This window comes from Calidris pugnax, unplaced genomic scaffold (genome assembly GCF_001431845.1).
Source record: "Calidris pugnax isolate Ruff unplaced genomic scaffold, ASM143184v1 scaffold211, whole genome shotgun sequence".
NCBI lineage: Eukaryota > Metazoa > Chordata > Aves > Charadriiformes > Scolopacidae > Calidris > Calidris pugnax.
In genome coordinates this window covers 317012-338525 of record NW_015091083.1, presented here as the reverse complement: position 1 = coordinate 338525, position 21514 = coordinate 317012, and the positions used below count along the sequence as shown (strand labels likewise).

Below are 21514 nucleotides of genomic sequence, written 5' to 3'. Positions count from 1 at the left end.
GGTCAAATTAAGTGCTTAAAATAGAATTAATACAAAATATTTCTACCTGGCAAACCTTTATTTCAGTGACAATTTTTACAGTGGTGTTGCAAATGAATACAACAACCATTTAGTACATTCATGTAAGTACTTCAACTGGAAGGAAAATAACACACTCTTCCCCATCCCTTTTTCTGATGAAGTAATCTACCAGAGGTGGCACAGCAGGTCAATAGTTGGGCTGGGAGAAGAACCACCACCTCCCTGCTGCTTCTCTTGAATAGGCTGAGTAGAAAGACACATACATTGTTGATGAGGCGTTGATGGTGATGATTAATGCATGGACAGTCTCCAGTGATTCCCCCACTGGGACGTGTGCACACATCTGCTTGGAAAAGTAAAGCACGGTAAAGTAAAGCACAGCATCCTTTGGGGCAGGGGTGAACCTGATTGTCTTTCAAAGCAATAGCTCTGAGATAACCCACAGCTGTGGGGCTGTGTGGTTGCTACTATAAATACATTCAAACCAAAGACATCCAAATATTTCTTTTCAATATACCTCTTCTCAGTATCTGATGGCTGCTTTTCATGGAGAAATCAACTCTCCAATGCTCCCATTGTTCATTCTGTAAAACAGCAATACAGGTAAGGACAAAAAGCAGACAGAAACTAGGAACAGAACAAGGACATGAGCTGGCAGGAAGACACATGTTACATGTCTTCCTGTGTGTGAACAAACCAGTGTAAGAATGCTTTTCTCTCTTTTTTTGTTTCAATAAATAGAGGGGGGAGGGGTTACTTACTGAAAAACAATTGTTTGTTGTGTGTTTTTTTTCTCAGATTCTCGGACTCACCTTTGCAATGACCATGTATTGTCAGGTAGTCAAGGCAGACACCTACTGTGCATAGATACCATTCCCGATCTTTCTGCTCCTCCTCCAAAGGACACAGGAGAAATCTCCTTCATGTTCATTCATCTGACCTTTTTTTCTCCCCCCCTTTGTACTATGAACTGTGTATAATGCTATCTTTCTGAAGATTTTGTGAGTCACCCCACTTTACTGAAGGAGGAAGAAAATAAAAAGTCAGTACTTGAACTGGCACAGGTAAGAAGCAGCCTTGTCTTTAAACAGAAGAAAACCTCCAAAGAGCAATGGTTCCTTGTCCACGGCCCATGGCGAGGCAAAGGAAACGGCATTGGAGGGGCTGATCCGCAAACGGATGTTAGGAAAGGATTGCACGGAGGCAACCTCTGCACCAGCTGCCAGGTTACCTCCCCACGTGTCACCGTCTGGAAGAGAGGGCATAGAAAATGAAAAAATGAGTATTCTTCAGCGTGGAAAGAAGGTAGAGTAGCTAGCACTGAATGCAATTGTAATTTTATTACAGTTTGCACGCAGTTAAAATGTCAAGATCAAGCAGCCCTGCCTCCAAGTGTCTCAAGATGATTTTGTAGCCAGGAGAGGATCATGTTCAGAAATATATTACTTTAAAGGAATATTAAAGGAGTCTTACATGCTGCAAAGTCAGGCTTTTAATCAGAATCTGTACAGTGAGATCTGGCTGTTAAGGGAAAACAACATTGGACATTGTCTTGCTTATTAATTGCCAGTGGCATATAGATGGTTGACTGTATATGTAATATATATTACATTCATATACACATGCTGTTCCAAAAGGTGAAAATAGCCAGCATCTAACCTCGGAAAGAGGGAACCTTACTATCCCATTTTACATTCCAACTGAAATAACTGAGAAACAAGTAATTACTTTCAGCTGTATGTTCATTTCAGTAAACAACTTGTGAGTGGGCTCTCTCTGTCATTCTACTACGGTTTTATTTCTTATCATCCCTGTTTCAAGTTAGTCTGCCAAAAAGTATCACTCACTTCCATGCTTGAGGATCCCTACAAAGCTGTCAGCTGTTCCTTCCCTGAATGTCACCATTTCATTAATTTACTTGGGGATATCATCATCTGCAGGTATGATAGAGTTTGCCTTCCTGAGGAAAAATCGTTTGCACATTGCTCATTTTTTCTGAGAGTTATTGAGAGTTCAGATGTTTTTATCCTAGGTTTTTTTGGTGTTTTGGTTTTTTTCAGTTGCATGCTTACAACAGCCGAGACACATCAGTCTTTGTTAGAACTGGAGTCACCTCTCAGTTCTGTTTTTCAGATTCATCTCCATCTGCCTGGCTGTTGGCTAGAATATGCCCCACACTTTCTGAATTTGCAGAAATCAAAATCATAACTTTCCGTAGCCAGAAGACAGTCACCAGTTATCCAATTTCCCCACTCTGCATTGGTAACTTAAGTAATTTATGTGGTAACCTTCTGTGCGCAGCTTCTAGCGATGAGGTGAAGATCAGATGTCCAAACAAACAATTCCCCATCAGCAAGCAGCCCCAGATAACGCACAGGTGACAGGGGAGAAGCTGAAGCACAGCAGGGAACAGGCAAACAGCAATGCTGCTGGCCTGCTCCCTGCAGCCAGCCTTTGAGGACCTCTCAGCCACTGACAATAGGCCAGAGATGACCATGGTGCCCTGTTTCCCCAGAAAGCTCAATGCAGCCATTCCTACTGCCATAGACTAGAAGCATGCATCCAGTTCAGGCAAAAAAAGTTACCCTGTACCTTTGGTACTTACAACAGCGGGTCTCTGCTATGAATGACGTTGTGCTTACCTTGATTTAAAGGCAATGGCCAGCAGTAAAGCTGGACTTGCTGACTGACAGCTTATTGAACAATCTCCTTAACACCTGTAAATAACCCTTTTCTGGACCTGCACCATTGACAAATACTGCTCTCACTGCTTGGGATTTGGGTCTTTTTTTCTCTTTGCTGATTTTCTGCAGTCCACTCACCCTCAGGCCCAAACTCACAGGGAAGTGCCTAGGATGCTCTGGTGTATGAAAGAGCAAGTATCTATCTTCCAAAATCTTACCCTCTATAAAGGTGCATCTGTAAAGGATGTAGCATGGAGCACGTAGCTGTCCAGGCCAAGCTGAAAGCAACATATCACTTGTGTGCATTTTATGTGGCTTCCCAAGCACTCACTGTCACAGCAACCTCAGCACCACTACAGATTTGACTGCCCTGCTAACAAGCCTTGACAAATGTTAACACATCTCAGCCCAAGACAGAGGTTAAACCAAGTGAGCAGCCCACACACAGGTGCCCCGTGCAAGAGACTTGCTCTCGGTGTTACAGTCACCACAGTCTCAACGGTCTCTGCTTCCTGAGCACAGCCTGACCTGTCAACAGTCCTGCTCTTGAAAGATGGTCTAAATTCCTTCTACTCTGTTCCTTTCTTACCTGCATAGAGACATGATTCCAGGTTAGATGTACCATTAGTTGTTGCCGTGGTTTATAGTTTGTAACACACAGGTGCTCCTGCTGACAGCTCAGAGTTCCCACCACTGAAAAGCAGCATAACAGAGTGATAAATATATTAATAAAACATTGATTTTTAAGAAGGATAAAAGGTAAACACGTCTATTTGTAGTGTTCCCTGCCATTAAAAATTAACACGGATACAGCAGGCTGATGATGGCTGTTGATAAGAGCAAACTATTGTGCAAGAGAGCTCCCATAGAGGGCAACTTTCATCAATTTGCCTCCTGGTGTAGGGAAGAGAGATCACAAACCCTTGTCCTGAGTCTCCCAATAACATGTGCTGAGCGCTCAGAGAAGACTGCTAGACTTCAGCTAAGCCTACAGAAGAAACAAAATCAGAAACAGAGACTGAAGAAAAGTCAAACTGTGGTTCCCTCTAATTATTTTCCGCAATTTCAGTGTCTTTACAAGATAAGCTGCTTCAGTTTTCAAAAACACATATGTACAGGGAGTGTAAGAAATACTCAGGTTCTAAATCCCAGTTACTGCAACAGAAACATACGGCGCTAATGGCTGAAAAGAAAGAAATAAAAAATGAAAAAGAAAAACCACACAAAACAGACCATAAATTGCTGCTAGTAATTCTTTTTTTTAAACACTACTCTTACACTGCCAACTGCTACTACAACTTGTTTATAATTTGAACTGGACTATTTTCTATATTTGATGTTATTAACTCTCTTCACCCAGGCCAAACAGATGTTACAGTGCTTAAAGCATTACCAGCACAATCCAATTTCAAACCTCTGAACATACTGCATATAACAAGCCTCAGACTTAGCATATATTCTTTTTAAAAAGCATTGCATATTTTCTCTGCTGACGAGGTCAGAATATTTTAAAAACCAATATTATCCATAAAAGTTCATGCTGAACTGGTTGATTATAAATACCTTGTAGTGCATAACACCCATGTAAAAAGCTGCAGAGCAACACAGAAGTCATTCCAATTGCTTCCCATTAGTGTTTTGTCACCTTTAGTAAAGTCTTCTGTATTATTTTCACTTCTTATCTTTAAACATAAAGGAGGACTTGATACGTTTAAATTAAAGACAGAACCAAAAGCAACAAAGACATTGAAGGATTTAGACTCATTGCTCTTTCTGCTTAATAAAAAGATGTGAAGGCACAGGGCACACAGCTGGACATACTGATTACAGCAACATCAGGATTTAGCTTTTAGATTCAGTCCAATATACTTCTGGCTTTTCATCTTCACAATTTTTATATATATATATAAAAAATAGAATATGGTTTATTTTCCTGTACAGTAACTGTCAGTAGCAGCCAAATGTTATTGCTTGTACAATAGATTTATTTAGCTCCACATCTTATAGTGCACAATCACTGAAATTCACTTGTTTCTCCCCCACAAATAATATAAACTTATAAAGGTTTATTCTGTCATTTAATAATTGCCATTTGAATGCAGCACTGTATGATTTATAATATGCAGAGGAAGGAACTGCACAGAAGCTGTAAAAATATTTTATCTCGCATCAGCAATATGGCTGCTGTGCAAACCCACCCAACCCCCTCAGATCACAAACTAATTAAGAACTGGCAACATCCTTCAGTGCACAGTGGCTTCAGGCTGCCTCTTCCCCCACTCACAGATAGACCCAGAGGCTGTTTGCAAGGAGAAAGGTAAAGCCATTCACTCACCTCTCAGCTCCATTGTTGTGCTATAAAGATGGCACCAAAGGTAAGCAACAAAAACCAGCAGTTGATTGTGGCATTTATTTTAAAACCAGACTCCATTACCTTTGTCTGCAAGGATTCTTGCTGAGTGGGAATGATCTTCACAGATACTGAGTCAGACAATTCACAGTAAGAACACAAGTCAGGACTCCTCATGGGAAATTTTGTTTGGATTCCATTGTGAATTCTCCTAGATTTTCACTGGTATCTTACCCCAGTGGGCAGGTCTCCTCAGTTCTTTGGATTTTGTCGCTGCAACTACAGTGATACATTTTTGTGCATTCATATAAAGAACAAAATTTTAAAAATACATTTTATTTTTTAAAAGTTATTAAATATTCTTTAAAGTTTACAACAGAATGTCTTTTGTATTCTTTGTAATCAACTACACTACAAGCTATACAGTGAGTATATACAGCCCCAAAGATGTGCAAGTGCACACACACAGTGTACACAATAAATAAAAACCAAAAAAAACAAACAAAAAAACCCCACAGCCTACTTTTTTGTCGTTTTTCATTACCTATCTTTGATTTGACCCATCCTTCCTTACAGATTTTTTTAATTATTATTAAGTGGCTTACCTGTTCCCAGGTAAATTTACATCCATTTCTTTTTCCTCTTAAGGGCAACCTGGAAATCATATGATAGTCAATAACAGTCCAGAAAATCCTGGGGCATCAGGTTTACAGTGTAACAAAATACTAAGACCCAAGTCCAATTATTTTCTGTTCAAAACTTGTCTGTTACTGTTCATTTTGAAACAGGAGGACCTTTTTTTTCTGAGGTAGTTGCTTAGATTCAAAAATTACATAGAAAACAAAAAAAACAGACCATGTTAAAATAGATCAACTAGGAACACCTGCTGTGTCAGATCAGAAGGAGGTTTGGTTAGCAGGTATCTTGTCTGCCATCATGTTCTAACACTGCCTTTTTCAGTACAATTTATTGTACCCTCCAGGTCAGACAGCTTCACAGGTGAAACTGCCTCTCAACTAAGTGCATTCTGAACAACACAGGCATATTGTAAGCATAGACGTGGTCTGAAATAGCAGACCCAGAGTTTTTAGGGGTTGTTGCAGAAAACCTTATAAAGGATAAGCCAAACCTTTGGTGGAAGTTTCTTACAACTCCCTCAATTCAGTAGGTGTGTTTATATTACTTGAATTTTCTTCATCCCATTAACTGTACCACTAGATGGTCTCATTAACCACATCTACTTTTAATCCCTTTCTGACTTTGGGAAACTCCCCGCTTCAGTCTTACATAGTAAGTAGCAGTGAATTTCACAATTTCATCATGATGTATACATTTAAAATATAGGCACAAAGCAGCTGTATTAGCTTTACAGCCTAGTTTGTCTTTCCACTAGAGCTTAAACCTGGGTCATAAAGTATGCTATTGATTTTCAAGATCCCATTGTTTAAATAAACCTAAGCCCAGCATACCCTCCCCCAGCAGCTATCCTAGCTCCGTTGTCTTTGCTTTTTGAACTACATGTTGGTATAGGCAGAAGTGTTTCTGTTTTAATCAACAACTAGCCTAGTATTTCAGCTGACATCCTCCCATTTTTCTCAGCTGTGCTTAACACAATCGGGGAATATCAGCCTTAGCTGACTATACCAGCTGTGTAATGCAAAGTACATTCTACCTGCATGGCGATAATTTTCAGAGAGATTTAAGGGTAGCTTATGAAACTATGAAATACAGAGCCCTGTGCTTCTTACCTTTCCATATGTTAAAAAAAAAAACCAAAATATGAGGATAGGGTGAGAGAGCTGGGACTCTTTAGCCTGGAGAAGAGAAGGCTGAGGGGAGACCTTATTAATCCTTACAAGTATCTAAAGGGTGGATTGAAGGAGGATGGAGCCAGACTTTTCAGTGGTTCCCAGTGACAGGACGAGGGGCAACGGGCTCAAGCTGGAACATAAAGTCCCATTCAAATATGAGAAAAAAACTTCTTTCCGGTGAGGGTGACAGAGCCCTGGAACAGGCTGCCCAGGGAGGTTGTGGAGTCCCCTTCTCTGGAGATTTTCAAGACCTGCCCAGATGCAGTCCTGAGTGATGTGCTCTGGGCAATCCTGCTTTGGCAGGGGAGTTGGACTAGATGATCTCCAGAGATCCCTTCCAACTCTAACAATCCTGTGATTCCGTGATTAGCTCTCCTAGCAACTGCAATTTGAAAGCCTGTTTTTCTGAAATCCCATCAGTTGCCTATGCAGGTCATTTTTACCCTAGGCCTTGCTTCCCTTCCCTACCCCTACCCCCCTACAAATGTAGTAACATTTTGTTACTACAGAGTTGCTTAACAGAGACTTCCTTGTACTTGTGGTTACAAGAATAACTTGAAAAGATGGGATCCTCACTCACTATAAACCTCTCCTTACATTCCCATGGCATTGCTATTACAGAATATAGTTCAAATCACAGCCAACAAGGTAAAATATATAACTGTATATAATGAAATCTATATAAAACAAAGTACAGCATAAAAAACAACTGTTAATGTGCATTGCTTATGTGTTTAAACTCCTGTGACAGTGACAGGAATTTCAGGTGTAAAGCATTCATCCTGAAGATACCAAAAGTTACTATAGAAATAATGGGATTTCAGGAACTGGTTTGTGAAAGTCTACTCAGATGCACGTCCTCATCTCCCTCCTTCACAAATACTTTTCCTTGCCTATAAAGCTTAACCCCATTGCTCCTCCAGCCCTTCCAGCTCTACTGTACCATTTAAATCTGCTGTTCTGCACACAGGGATGGTTAATCAAGGTTCCAGTCTGCCAAATACAGAGGGGATTCAGTTATTTGTATTTTATAACTGTAAGTGCCCAAGGATAGCCATCTAACATGGCTTTATGAAGGTCAGGTTTAACATTGAGTTAGGAGACCATAGTCCCTACATAGCAAAGAAAACCTGAGTACTGTAACCAAATAATTCACATCAGCATCGTTGTGGACTTAACTAGTGACTTACTCTGAATTGCTCTCAACATCCTCAGTTCCCCAGTGCAAGCCTGCAAATTGCTAGCTGAGCGCTGTTATCAAGCAGAACAATGAGTGCTGTTATCAAGCAGAACTGTCACTAGTTGTTTAGTATTCTTCAGAGATACTAATGCTGCAGGGATTCTTTTTCTTTTTTTTTTTTTTTTCGCCCATACTGCAATTAGAAGTGATGGACAGTGGTGTGAAATGGGCCTCTGTGGAGCAGGAGTGGCTACTGAACAGATCTCACTGGAACGTTTGGGTTTGATATATACATTATAAATTTTTGCTTTCCTGAAATATGGAGAAAATGAGAGGCTCATTCTGAAGTTCTTACTGCTTCTACTTGGTTTTCAGAGGGCAAAGTTTAATTATTTTTAGTTATTGGCCCAATTTATTTGGAGGTGCACTTTTTTGTGTCATTACAATTAATATTCCCTGTTCAAGTTTCAACTAGAAATATACTGCAGTTGTACCAACGCTGAAATAATAATCCAGGCTACCGAGCAATTCAGGCTGATCTATCTCTCTTCTATCTGTACATTCTCAGGGGAGCAGAGCTGTGCGTTGATTGCTAATACAATATTCTGTTGTTTTTTTTTTTTCCAGCCTTGCTATGACACAGTGAAAGTATGGCTCCAGGAGAACTTACTAGCAGTGGGAATCTTTGGATTGTGCACAGCTATGGTGCAGGTACAGTTTAATATAAATTTTCAAATCCTAATTAACCATAACGAAATAAGTGACCATCGATCCAGGTACACTCTGCCCAGGCCTGTTTTAATAATTCCAAATTTTGTATCATGTTAGAGTAAAACTCTGCAAGATTTAAGTTTTTTATGTTTTCATTTAGTTAAAATACTATGTACAAGGTACAGAACTAGGAATATTGCACACATTTTCTGTTTGATGATGCACTGCAAAGAGCAGGGACTTTTTACCAAATAGTTTATCTAAGGCTTAGCCTAGACTCAGTGGCTGTCCGCACCATCCAGAGACAGCAGCCTAGTGAGGGGAGGGTGAATTGCCTTTTAGGGTACCTGCGTTTGTCCAGGAATTCTCCACACAGGACTATCCACCTCAGCTCAATACCTAACTTCTGGGATCAGAATTCCACTCCTATCCCCACTGATGTGGGATCAGGCAGCAAGGCACGTGTCTTACTCTGTCTCGTGTGTCACGTATTGACTGCAGCCTATTAATGCAAATGCCTGACTCCTCCTAGACCCAAATTTAGTAGAGTTTTGGGGTTTGTTTTCCAGTATAGTAAGCAGATATGTTTTAGAAAATAGATAAGCACAAGAAGATCATACAGCACAGTGACAGTGTAAGACTGTTGGTAATATATTGCCAAGTTTTAAAAAACAGCTTTTGAGCATCTATTCAGCATTTAGGGAGTCCTTAAAAGGTACATTAAAAACCCAGCAGCCCATGTCAGGTACTTCTCACAGGCCTTTCTGACAGAAAGAAATTACTACTTTGCATGGGAGAAAACACTTCCTTTCAGACACTTTAAAAATGCTAATTGATATTCCTAGTACATGCTGTGAAATACAGAGAAAACACCTCAGAACACCAAAGATATGTAGTCTGTCTTCCAGTTGTGCTATGTGATTGAATCTGAACGTTGATGACAAAAGTTTTGATGTGCTGTCACCTAAAATGAATTGTATTCCCTCTATTGTTGCTGTTACAGTGTTGTTCTGGCCCTAAGTATGTGATGGCCTTTGCTTTCCTGTTAAAGATCTCATAGAGTCATACACAACTTGGAGGACATACAGCACATGTGGCAGAAGAATCTTCTTCAGTCATGGATGCTCAAAATTGTAAATGAAATTCAGGTTTTATTGTGCAGCTGTCCCTGAAGGTGTTCCTTTGATAAGAAGTAGATAAGAATTATAAAACAGCGCTAAAGCCTAAACAGCCTATAAAACAATTAAAGCCTAACAATCTTATTTCATTGTCAAAAAAACAGGCAATGAAGACAATAACAACTTTATAACAATTTTTTTTTCTTTATAAAGTAGTATAGTGTTATTCACATACTCTTCCAAAATACTCCTTAACAGGAACTACTACTTATGTAAAGAGTAAATTTGAAGTGGTCAAATTAAGTGCTTAAAATAGAATTAATACAAAATATTTCTACCTGGCAAACCTTTATTTCAGTGACAATTTTTACAGTGGTGTTGCAAATGAATACAACAACCATTTAGTACATTCATGTAAGTACTTCAACTGGAAGGAAAATAACACACTCTTCCCCATCCCTTTTTCTGATGAAGTAATCTACCAGAGGTGGCACAGCAGGTCAATAGTTGGGCTGGGAGAAGAACCACCACCTCCCTGCTGCTTCTCTTGAATAGGCTGAGTAGAAAGACACATACATTGTTGATGAGGCGTTGATGGTGATGATTAATGCATGGACAGTCTCCAGTGATTCCCCCACTGGGACGTGTGCACACATCTGCTTGGAAAAGTAAAGCACGGTAAAGTAAAGCACAGCATCCTTTGGGGCAGGGGTGAACCTGATTGTCTTTCAAAGCAATAGCTCTGAGATAACCCACAGCTGTGGGGCTGTGTGGTTGCTACTATAAATACATTCAAACCAAAGACATCCAAATATTTCTTTTCAATATACCTCTTCTCAGTATCTGATGGCTGCTTTTCATGGAGAAATCAACTCTCCAATGCTCCCATTGTTCATTCTGTAAAACAGCAATACAGGTAAGGACAAAAAGCAGACAGAAACTAGGAACAGAACAAGGACATGAGCTGGCAGGAAGACACATGTTACATGTCTTCCTGTGTGTGAACAAACCAGTGTAAGAATGCTTTTCTCTCTTTTTTTGTTTCAATAAATAGAGGGGGGAGGGGTTACTTACTGAAAAACAATTGTTTGTTGTGTGTTTTTTTTCTCAGATTCTCGGACTCACCTTTGCAATGACCATGTATTGTCAGGTAGTCAAGGCAGACACCTACTGTGCATAGATACCATTCCCGATCTTTCTGCTCCTCCTCCAAAGGACACAGGAGAAATCTCCTTCATGTTCATTCATCTGACCTTTTTTTCTCCCCCCCTTTGTACTATGAACTGTGTATAATGCTATCTTTCTGAAGATTTTGTGAGTCACCCCACTTTACTGAAGGAGGAAGAAAATAAAAAGTCAGTACTTGAACTGGCACAGGTAAGAAGCAGCCTTGTCTTTAAACAGAAGAAAACCTCCAAAGAGCAATGGTTCCTTGTCCACGGCCCATGGCGAGGCAAAGGAAACGGCATTGGAGGGGCTGATCCGCAAACGGATGTTAGGAAAGGATTGCACGGAGGCAACCTCTGCACCAGCTGCCAGGTTACCTCCCCACGTGTCACCGTCTGGAAGAGAGGGCATAGAAAATGAAAAAATGAGTATTCTTCAGCGTGGAAAGAAGGTAGAGTAGCTAGCACTGAATGCAATTGTAATTTTATTACAGTTTGCACGCAGTTAAAATGTCAAGATCAAGCAGCCCTGCCTCCAAGTGTCTCAAGATGATTTTGTAGCCAGGAGAGGATCATGTTCAGAAATATATTACTTTAAAGGAATATTAAAGGAGTCTTACATGCTGCAAAGTCAGGCTTTTAATCAGAATCTGTACAGTGAGATCTGGCTGTTAAGGGAAAACAACATTGGACATTGTCTTACTTATTAATTGCCAGTGGCATATAGATGGTTGACTGTATATGTAATATATATTACATTCATATACACATGCTGTTCCAAAAGGTGAAAATAGCCAGCATCTAACCTCGGAAAGAGGGAACCTTACTATCCCATTTTACATTCCAACTGAAATAACTGAGAAACAAGTAATTACTTTCAGCTGTATGTTCATTTCAGTAAACAACTTGTGAGTGGGCTCTCTCTGTCATTCTACTACGGTTTTATTTCTTATCATCCCTGTTTCAAGTTAGTCTGCCAAAAAGTATCACTCACTTCCATGCTTGAGGATCCCTACAAAGCTGTCAGCTGTTCCTTCCCTGAATGTCACCATTTCATTAATTTACTTGGGGATATCATCATCTGCAGGTATGATAGAGTTTGCCTTCCTGAGGAAAAATCGTTTGCACATTGCTCATTTTTTCTGAGAGTTATTGAGAGTTCAGATGTTTTTATCCTAGGTTTTTTTGGTGTTTTGGTTTTTTTCAGTTGCATGCTTACAACAGCCGAGACACATCAGTCTTTGTTAGAACTGGAGTCACCTCTCAGTTCTGTTTTTCAGATTCATCTCCATCTGCCTGGCTGTTGGCTAGAATATGCCCCACACTTTCTGAATTTGCAGAAATCAAAATCATAACTTTCCGTAGCCAGAAGACAGTCACCAGTTATCCAATTTCCCCACTCTGCATTGGTAACTTAAGTAATTTATGTGGTAACCTTCTGTGCGCAGCTTCTAGCGATGAGGTGAAGATCAGATGTCCAAACAAACAATTCCCCATCAGCAAGCAGCCCCAGATAACGCACAGGTGACAGGGGAGAAGCTGAAGCACAGCAGGGAACAGGCAAACAGCAATGCTGCTGGCCTGCTCCCTGCAGCCAGCCTTTGAGGACCTCTCAGCCACTGACAATAGGCCAGAGATGACCATGGTGCCCTGTTTCCCCAGAAAGCTCAATGCAGCCATTCCTACTGCCATAGACTAGAAGCATGCATCCAGTTCAGGCAAAAAAAGTTACCCTGTACCTTTGGTACTTACAACAGCGGGTCTCTGCTATGAATGACGTTGTGCTTACCTTGATTTAAAGGCAATGGCCAGCAGTAAAGCTGGACTTGCTGACTGACAGCTTATTGAACAATCTCCTTAACACCTGTAAATAACCCTTTTCTGGACCTGCACCATTGACAAATACTGCTCTCACTGCTTGGGATTTGGGTCTTTTTTTCTCTTTGCTGATTTTCTGCAGTCCACTCACCCTCAGGCCCAAACTCACAGGGAAGTGCCTAGGATGCTCTGGTGTATGAAAGAGCAAGTATCTATCTTCCAAAATCTTACCCTCTATAAAGGTGCATCTGTAAAGGATGTAGCATGGAGCACGTAGCTGTCCAGGCCAAGCTGAAAGCAACATATCACTTGTGTGCATTTTATGTGGCTTCCCAAGCACTCACTGTCACAGCAACCTCAGCACCACTACAGATTTGACTGCCCTGCTAACAAGCCTTGACAAATGTTAACACATCTCAGCCCAAGACAGAGGTTAAACCAAGTGAGCAGCCCACACACAGGTGCCCCGTGCAAGAGACTTGCTCTCGGTGTTACAGTCACCACAGTCTCAACGGTCTCTGCTTCCTGAGCACAGCCTGACCTGTCAACAGTCCTGCTCTTGAAAGATGGTCTAAATTCCTTCTACTCTGTTCCTTTCTTACCTGCATAGAGACATGATTCCAGGTTAGATGTACCATTAGTTGTTGCCGTGGTTTATAGTTTGTAACACACAGGTGCTCCTGCTGACAGCTCAGAGTTCCCACCACTGAAAAGCAGCATAACAGAGTGATAAATATATTAATAAAACATTGATTTTTAAGAAGGATAAAAGGTAAACACGTCTATTTGTAGTGTTCCCTGCCATTAAAAATTAACACGGATACAGCAGGCTGATGATGGCTGTTGATAAGAGCAAACTATTGTGCAAGAGAGCTCCCATAGAGGGCAACTTTCATCAATTTGCCTCCTGGTGTAGGGAAGAGAGATCACAAACCCTTGTCCTGAGTCTCCCAATAACATGTGCTGAGCGCTCAGAGAAGACTGCTAGACTTCAGCTAAGCCTACAGAAGAAACAAAATCAGAAACAGAGACTGAAGAAAAGTCAAACTGTGGTTCCCTCTAATTATTTTCCGCAATTTCAGTGTCTTTACAAGATAAGCTGCTTCAGTTTTCAAAAACACATATGTACAGGGAGTGTAAGAAATACTCAGGTTCTAAATCCCAGTTACTGCAACAGAAACATACGGCGCTAATGGCTGAAAAGAAAGAAATAAAAAATGAAAAAGAAAAACCACACAAAACAGACCATAAATTGCTGCTAGTAATTCTTTTTTTTAAACACTACTCTTACACTGCCAACTGCTACTACAACTTGTTTATAATTTGAACTGGACTATTTTCTATATTTGATGTTATTAACTCTCTTCACCCAGGCCAAACAGATGTTACGGTGCTTAAAGCATTACCAGCACAATCCAATTTCAAACCTCTGAACATACTGCATATAACAAGCCTCAGACTTAGCATATATTCTTTTTAAAAAGCATTGCATATTTTCTCTGCTGACGAGGTCAGAATATTTTAAAAACCAATATTATCCATAAAAGTTCATGCTGAACTGGTTGATTATAAATACCTTGTAGTGCATAACACCCATGTAAAAAGCTGCAGAGCAACACAGAAGTCATTCCAATTGCTTCCCATTAGTGTTTTGTCACCTTTAGTAAAGTCTTCTGTATTATTTTCACTTCTTATCTTTAAACATAAAGGAGGACTTGATACGTTTAAATTAAAGACAGAACCAAAAGCAACAAAGACATTGAAGGATTTAGACTCATTGCTCTTTCTGCTTAATAAAAAGATGTGAAGGCACAGGGCACACAGCTGGACATACTGATTACAGCAACATCAGGATTTAGCTTTTAGATTCAGTCCAATATACTTCTGGCTTTTCATCTTCACAATTTTTATATATATATATAAAAAATAGAATATGGTTTATTTTCCTGTACAGTAACTGTCAGTAGCAGCCAAATGTTATTGCTTGTACAATAGATTTATTTAGCTCCACATCTTATAGTGCACAATCACTGAAATTCACTTGTTTCTCCCCCACAAATAATATAAACTTATAAAGGTTTATTCTGTCATTTAATAATTGCCATTTGAATGCAGCACTGTATGATTTATAATATGCAGAGGAAGGAACTGCACAGAAGCTGTAAAAATATTTTATCTCGCATCAGCAATATGGCTGCTGTGCAAACCCACCCAACCCCCTCAGATCACAAACTAATTAAGAACTGGCAACATCCTTCAGTGCACAGTGGCTTCAGGCTGCCTCTTCCCCCACTCACAGATAGACCCAGAGGCTGTTTGCAAGGAGAAAGGTAAAGCCATTCACTCACCTCTCAGCTCCATTGTTGTGCTATAAAGATGGCACCAAAGGTAAGCAACAAAAACCAGCAGTTGATTGTGGCATTTATTTTAAAACCAGACTCCATTACCTTTGTCTGCAAGGATTCTTGCTGAGTGGGAATGATCTTCACAGATACTGAGTCAGACAATTCACAGTAAGAACACAAGTCAGGACTCCTCATGGGAAATTTTGTTTGGATTCCATTGTGAATTCTCCTAGATTTTCACTGGTATCTTACCCCAGTGGGCAGGTCTCCTCAGTTCTTTGGATTTTGTCGCTGCAACTACAGTGATACATTTTTGTGCATTCATATAAAGAACAAAATTTTAAAAATACATTTTATTTTTTAAAAGTTATTAAATATTCTTTAAAGTTTACAACAGAATGTCTTTTGTATTCTTTGTAATCAACTACACTACAAGCTATACAGTGAGTATATACAGCCCCAAAGATGTGCAAGTGCACACACACAGTGTACACAATAAATAAAAACCAAAAAAAACAAACAAAAAAACCCCACAGCCTACTTTTTTGTCGTTTTTCATTACCTATCTTTGATTTGACCCATCCTTCCTTACAGATTTTTTTAATTATTATTAAGTGGCTTACCTGTTCCCAGGTAAATTTACATCCATTTCTTTTTCCTCTTAAGGGCAACCTGGAAATCATATGATAGTCAATAACAGTCCAGAAAATCCTGGGGCATCAGGTTTACAGTGTAACAAAATACTAAGACCCAAGTCCAATTATTTTCTGTTCAAAACTTGTCTGTTACTGTTCATTTTGAAACAGGAGGACCTTTTTTTTCTGAGGTAGTTGCTTAGATTCAAAAATTACATAGAAAACAAAAAAAACAGACCATGTTAAAATAGATCAACTAGGAACACCTGCTGTGTCAGATCAGAAGGAGGTTTGGTTAGCAGGTATCTTGTCTGCCATCATGTTCTAACACTGCCTTTTTCAGTACAATTTATTGTACCCTCCAGGTCAGACAGCTTCACAGGTGAAACTGCCTCTCAACTAAGTGCATTCTGAACAACACAGGCATATTGTAAGCATAGACGTGGTCTGAAATAGCAGACCCAGAGTTTTTAGGGGTTGTTGCAGAAAACCTTATAAAGGATAAGCCAAACCTTTGGTGGAAGTTTCTTACAACTCCCTCAATTCAGTAGGTGTGTTTATATTACTTGAATTTTCTTCATCCCATTAACTGTACCACTAGATGGTCTCATTAACCACATCTACTTTTAATCCCTTTCTGACTTTGGGAAACTCCCCGCTTCAGTCTTACATAGTAAGTAGCAGTGAATTTCACAATTTCATCATGATGTATACATTTAAAATATAGGCACAAAGCAGCTGTATTAGCTTTACAGCCTAGTTTGTCTTTCCACTAGAGCTTAAACCTGGGTCATAAAGTATGCTATTGATTTTCAAGATCCCATTGTTTAAATAAACCTAAGCCCAGCATACCCTCCCCCAGCAGCTATCCTAGCTCCGTTGTCTTTGCTTTTTGAACTACATGTTGGTATAGGCAGAAGTGTTTCTGTTTTAATCAACAACTAGCCTAGTATTTCAGCTGACATCCTCCCATTTTTCTCAGCTGTGCTTAACACAATCGGGGAATATCAGCCTTAGCTGACTATACCAGCTGTGTAATGCAAAGTACATTCTACCTGCATGGCGATAATTTTCAGAGAGATTTAAGGGTAGCTTATGAAACTATGAAATACAGAGCCCTGTGCTTCTTACCTTTCCATATGTTAAAAAAAAAAACCAAAATATGAGGATAGGGTGAGAGAGCTGGGACTCTTTAGCCTGGAGAAGAGAAGGCTGAGGGGAGACCTTATTAATCCTTACAAGTATCTAAAGGGTGGATTGAAGGAGGATGGAGCCAGACTTTTCAGTGGTTCCCAGTGACAGGACGAGGGGCAACGGGCTCAAGCTGGAACATAAAGTCCCATTCAAATATGAGAAAAAAACTTCTTTCCGGTGAGGGTGACAGAGCCCTGGAACAGGCTGCCCAGGGAGGTTGTGGAGTCCCCTTCTCTGGAGATTTTCAAGACCTGCCCAGATGCAGTCCTGAGTGATGTGCTCTGGGCAATCCTGCTTTGGCAGGGGAGTTGGACTAGATGATCTCCAGAGATCCCTTCCAACTCTAACAATCCTGTGATTCCGTGATTAGCTCTCCTAGCAACTGCAATTTGAAAGCCTGTTTTTCTGAAATCCCATCAGTTGCCTATGCAGGTCATTTTTACCCTAGGCCTTGCTTCCCTTCCCTACCCCTACCCCCCTACAAATGTAGTAACATTTTGTTACTACAGAGTTGCTTAACAGAGACTTCCTTGTACTTGTGGTTACAAGAATAACTTGAAAAGATGGGATCCTCACTCACTATAAACCTCTCCTTACATTCCCATGGCATTGCTATTACAGAATATAGTTCAAATCACAGCCAACAAGGTAAAATATATAACTGTATATAATGAAATCTATATAAAACAAAGTACAGCATAAAAAACAACTGTTAATGTGCATTGCTTATGTGTTTAAACTCCTGTGACAGTGACAGGAATTTCAGGTGTAAAGCATTCATCCTGAAGATACCAAAAGTTACTATAGAAATAATGGGATTTCAGGAACTGGTTTGTGAAAGTCTACTCAGATGCACGTCCTCATCTCCCTCCTTCACAAATACTTTTCCTTGCCTATAAAGCTTAACCCCATTGCTCCTCCAGCCCTTCCAGCTCTACTGTACCATTTAAATCTGCTGTTCTGCACACAGGGATGGTTAATCAAGGTTCCAGTCTGCCAAATACAGAGGGGATTCAGTTATTTGTATTTTATAACTGTAAGTGCCCAAGGATAGCCATCTAACATGGCTTTATGAAGGTCAGGTTTAACATTGAGTTAGGAGACCATAGTCCCTACATAGCAAAGAAAACCTGAGTACTGTAACCAAATAATTCACATCAGCATCGTTGTGGACTTAACTAGTGACTTACTCTGAATTGCTCTCAACATCCTCAGTTCCCCAGTGCAAGCCTGCAAATTGCTAGCTGAGCGCTGTTATCAAGCAGAACAATGAGTGCTGTTATCAAGCAGAACTGTCACTAGTTGTTTAGTATTCTTCAGAGATACTAATGCTGCAGGGATTCTTTTTTTTTTTTTTTTTTTTTCCTTTCCTTCTTGTAACCCAATTTGCCTTGGAAACTCACTCAGTGTTATTGTATCATCCACAGATGCAATTAACCAATTCTGGTATTATATCAGCTTGGATAGCAATCGCCCAGAATATTGAGCTAAAAAAATGCCTCAGCCAGAAATGTTGCTATTGCTGTTCTTTTGAAATGCTCCCGTGCATCCACACACTATTGAGGAGCCTGAAGCAGTGTTTGCATCCCCACATTTTTTACTGTGGCAGGCTTACTGTCCAAGGTAACTTCTACCAAAAAAATAAAAAAAAGGCAACTCTCAGTTCTCTCATTTCTCCAGGAATTGAGTCCTCCCCCCAAGGGAGTTAAAGCTGTTTACTGACTCAATTAAGATGAAGCATTTGCAAGTACTCCAGGAAAAGAGCACTTCAATGTGGTGCTGCTTCTAAGGCTGTCTTAGAACCCCCCCCCTCACTCTGTGAACCTATACAGATTGCTTATGACAGTCAAAGTCACTAAAAGCTTCTTTATAATCCTCAGAAGACCACACAGTCTTCCTCCCTCCCCACCAATGGCCACTGTCTTTGCATCTGTATTAACTTCATTTCAAAGTCACGTTGGCATTTGTCAAATAGGGAGGCTGCATATAGCTACAAGTGAAGCTATTTGGAAAAATTCGTCACGCGATGAGCTCAGCTGCAGGAACTGGACACACAAGTCCTCTTTTCCCCTAGAAGCCAGAGGTGCTTTGACTATTCTCCTGGTGAGCACCTAAGTTATGCTACTTGGTCTCTCGAGAACAGAGATGCCTTGAAACCTCATGGTTGAAAATACTTCTTTTGGGGGAAGAAGTGAGCTCAGACCTGTGCACAACTGAAGGAGCTCCTGCAAATGCAAACGCAAGAGAGTACATAGACTGAATTGATGTGTCATGTAATTACCAACTCACTTTCCCTAAACAAAATAACTCACCAGCTTGGAAGTACAGCTTGTTGTCATGGAACTTGCTTGATATTTGGTGCTAATAAAAATTGAAGTTCTAAATCTCCTTCCTGTGAAGTCTGTGCATTAGAGTTCTTCCCTATTAAACACCTTCTTATTCTAAACTCTGCACCACAGCTGGTTACCCTGACACAATACAATCTTCATTATCAAAAGGTCCTTTGAAATAAGTGCTCACAGTTTTAGAAGAAGAATTATCACATGAAAAACTAGCACAATTAAAAGCTTGCTGCAAATCACACTCTCTTGTTTCTGATGGAATCAAGAGTTAATGTACACTCAAAAAACTATGTACCTGTGTTCTTCTCTGAACTAGAATATTCCAATGCAAGCAATCTTTGCTATGGCTGACACAGGACTCGACTTTTGCACCAGGGAAGGTGAGGAAGAAAAGGGAAACCAAAAAATGACAGGTATGAAAAAACATAGATGAAAAATATTGGAGAAGATTGGAAACAGACAAGAGATGTGGGCAGACAACACTTTACACCTGAGCACACTGTTTTTCCCTGCTATAAGGTACAAAAATAGAGCAGTATCCCATGAAATGCCCAGTCAGTTCATTCACAACAGACACAGCATTCTTTTAGAAAGACACTCCCAGAACTGAATCAGGGTTGCAGTGTATATAAAGCCTCTTTATAAACTGTTCCTTGTAGCCCCTGTGATTTAGCAGATTTGGCATTTTTGAGTCTTGTGCAGATGGTGGTTCTCTTGGTTCTAGGACTAAAGCAGTCCTCCCCTGCAGCACGCTGTGACTCAGATCTGTGTGACAAAGCTGTGATGCCCTACTGGTACTGCAGCCAGGAGCTATCAGTCCATCCCTTGGATACAGTCTCCGTCTTACCACCACCAGCAGCCACACAGGTAACTTCCCAGTAGAGGAACTGCAACTGATACTGTCACCAGGAGAAGGGGGAAGTCACCAACCCCATCTAGCATAGACAAGGGCAAAGGTATGCGTATAAATGTTCATTGCAATTGTGTTTACCTCTTTTTCCTTGATCCTGCTTTCATCCTGTTCTGACTGCTTTCCTGTCCTCTTCAGACTGCAATCCCATCTACTCCCCTGCAGGTTCACAGAGCTACTGAAGGACACTGGAATACTCAGATGATGAAAACAGTTACGAGTTGTACAGACACTGATTTCTCTTACATCTTCCAACCTTCAGCACTCTCACAGCCTCACAGGAGATCAATCCAGGGCGCAGTGGGGGTGAATTTATATGTCATTTAAACATTACTGAAAACTGCTGAGATCCATGACTTTTAAAAGAACTCAGCATGTCACAGCTGATGTGTCACTGGTCACATGGAGTGCAGCGTCCTGCAAGTTAAAAAGCTTTCTTAACACCAGTGCAATTACACAGAAGGTAAGGGTCTTCAGCTGCACAATCCGATTTACCGACTACCAAAGAACGGAGTGCCCTGGTGCCTTATTTGCACAAGCAGCTCTGACAAAGTATAAACAGAAATTCAGGACAGTGCTGCCATTCTCAGTGCTGCTGATACAAGCCTATTTCATTTTCATTTTAATTTAGTGAGCTCTCACCGAAAATTAAAGATTCCCTGAAAGCTTTATAGCATAAAGTGGCAAATTAAATTGAAACTGAGATAATCCCCAGCAATGTGTACACAAGTAAAGCAAGTCTAAGTCCAGACACCTTTCAGACTAGTAAATTCTTATATAAATAAGAAAAAGCAATCTCCTACAATGGAAATAATCTCAAACCTTTGAATTTGTCTTCAGATATACCAGAATGCATCACACTGTGTATACACTACCATTGCACTGGCACTACGCAGATCTCTATCAGAGAATGAAGTACTATTGAAATGGGTTACATGAACCAGAAGCACCACAGCATTTCAGACAGGCTTTTTTTTTTAAAAAAAAAAGGCAGTCAGCCAGCCAAGCTGGTCTTTGTCAAATTTTCTCTGGCCGCCTTATTGAGAGCACATATCACAACCCTCAACATAACTCTCATTTCAGTATTTCCAAACAGCAACATTTGCTTATTTGAAAGTCTAAGCAAGATCTCCATTCAGGTAGGAAAGCTGCTCAGCTCTGCAACTCTTCTTTTTTAGGTCTAGGTAAAATTGGTCCTGTGGTAACAATAAAATAATAAGAAATAACCC

At 40.3% G+C, this 21514-nt stretch overlaps 2 protein-coding genes and 1 long non-coding RNA gene across 8 annotated transcripts in view; 2 read left to right on the top strand and 1 right to left on the bottom strand.

Annotated features, from left to right (window-relative positions):
* TSPAN4 (tetraspanin 4) overlaps positions 1–1803 on the top strand; it is a 367797-nt gene extending 365994 nt beyond the window's left edge. For all 5 annotated transcript variants that reach the window (XM_014957436.1, XM_014957439.1, XM_014957438.1 and 2 more), the window contains one exon: positions 820–1803. In XM_014957436.1, the coding sequence (XP_014812922.1) occupies positions 820–888 (69 nt within the window). In that variant the 3' untranslated portion in view covers positions 889–1803. The remainder of the gene's footprint in view (positions 1–819) is intronic.
* A 6773-nt stretch (positions 1804–8576) lies between these two features.
* LOC106897064 lies at positions 8577–15595 on the top strand. The gene is made up of 2 exons (XR_001413711.1): positions 8577–8757; positions 10987–15595. It is a non-coding gene; the product is annotated as an uncharacterized LOC106897064 (long non-coding RNA).
* The window catches only part of CHID1 (chitinase domain containing 1), a 131690-nt gene continuing 120382 nt past the window's right edge, over positions 10207–21514 (bottom strand). Inside the window, exons 18-23 of one of the 2 annotated variants that reach the window (XM_014957432.1) lie at positions 20367–20702; positions 15828–15876; positions 15457–15501; positions 13462–13565; positions 10706–11437; positions 10207–10531 (exon numbers count right to left, since the gene is read on the bottom strand). The gene's annotated coding sequence lies outside the window, so the exon portion shown is untranslated. Of the gene's footprint in view, positions 11438–13461; positions 13566–15456; positions 15502–15827; positions 15877–20366; positions 20703–21514 lie in introns of both variants that reach the window. The other variant, XM_014957431.1, reaches the window with a different exon arrangement.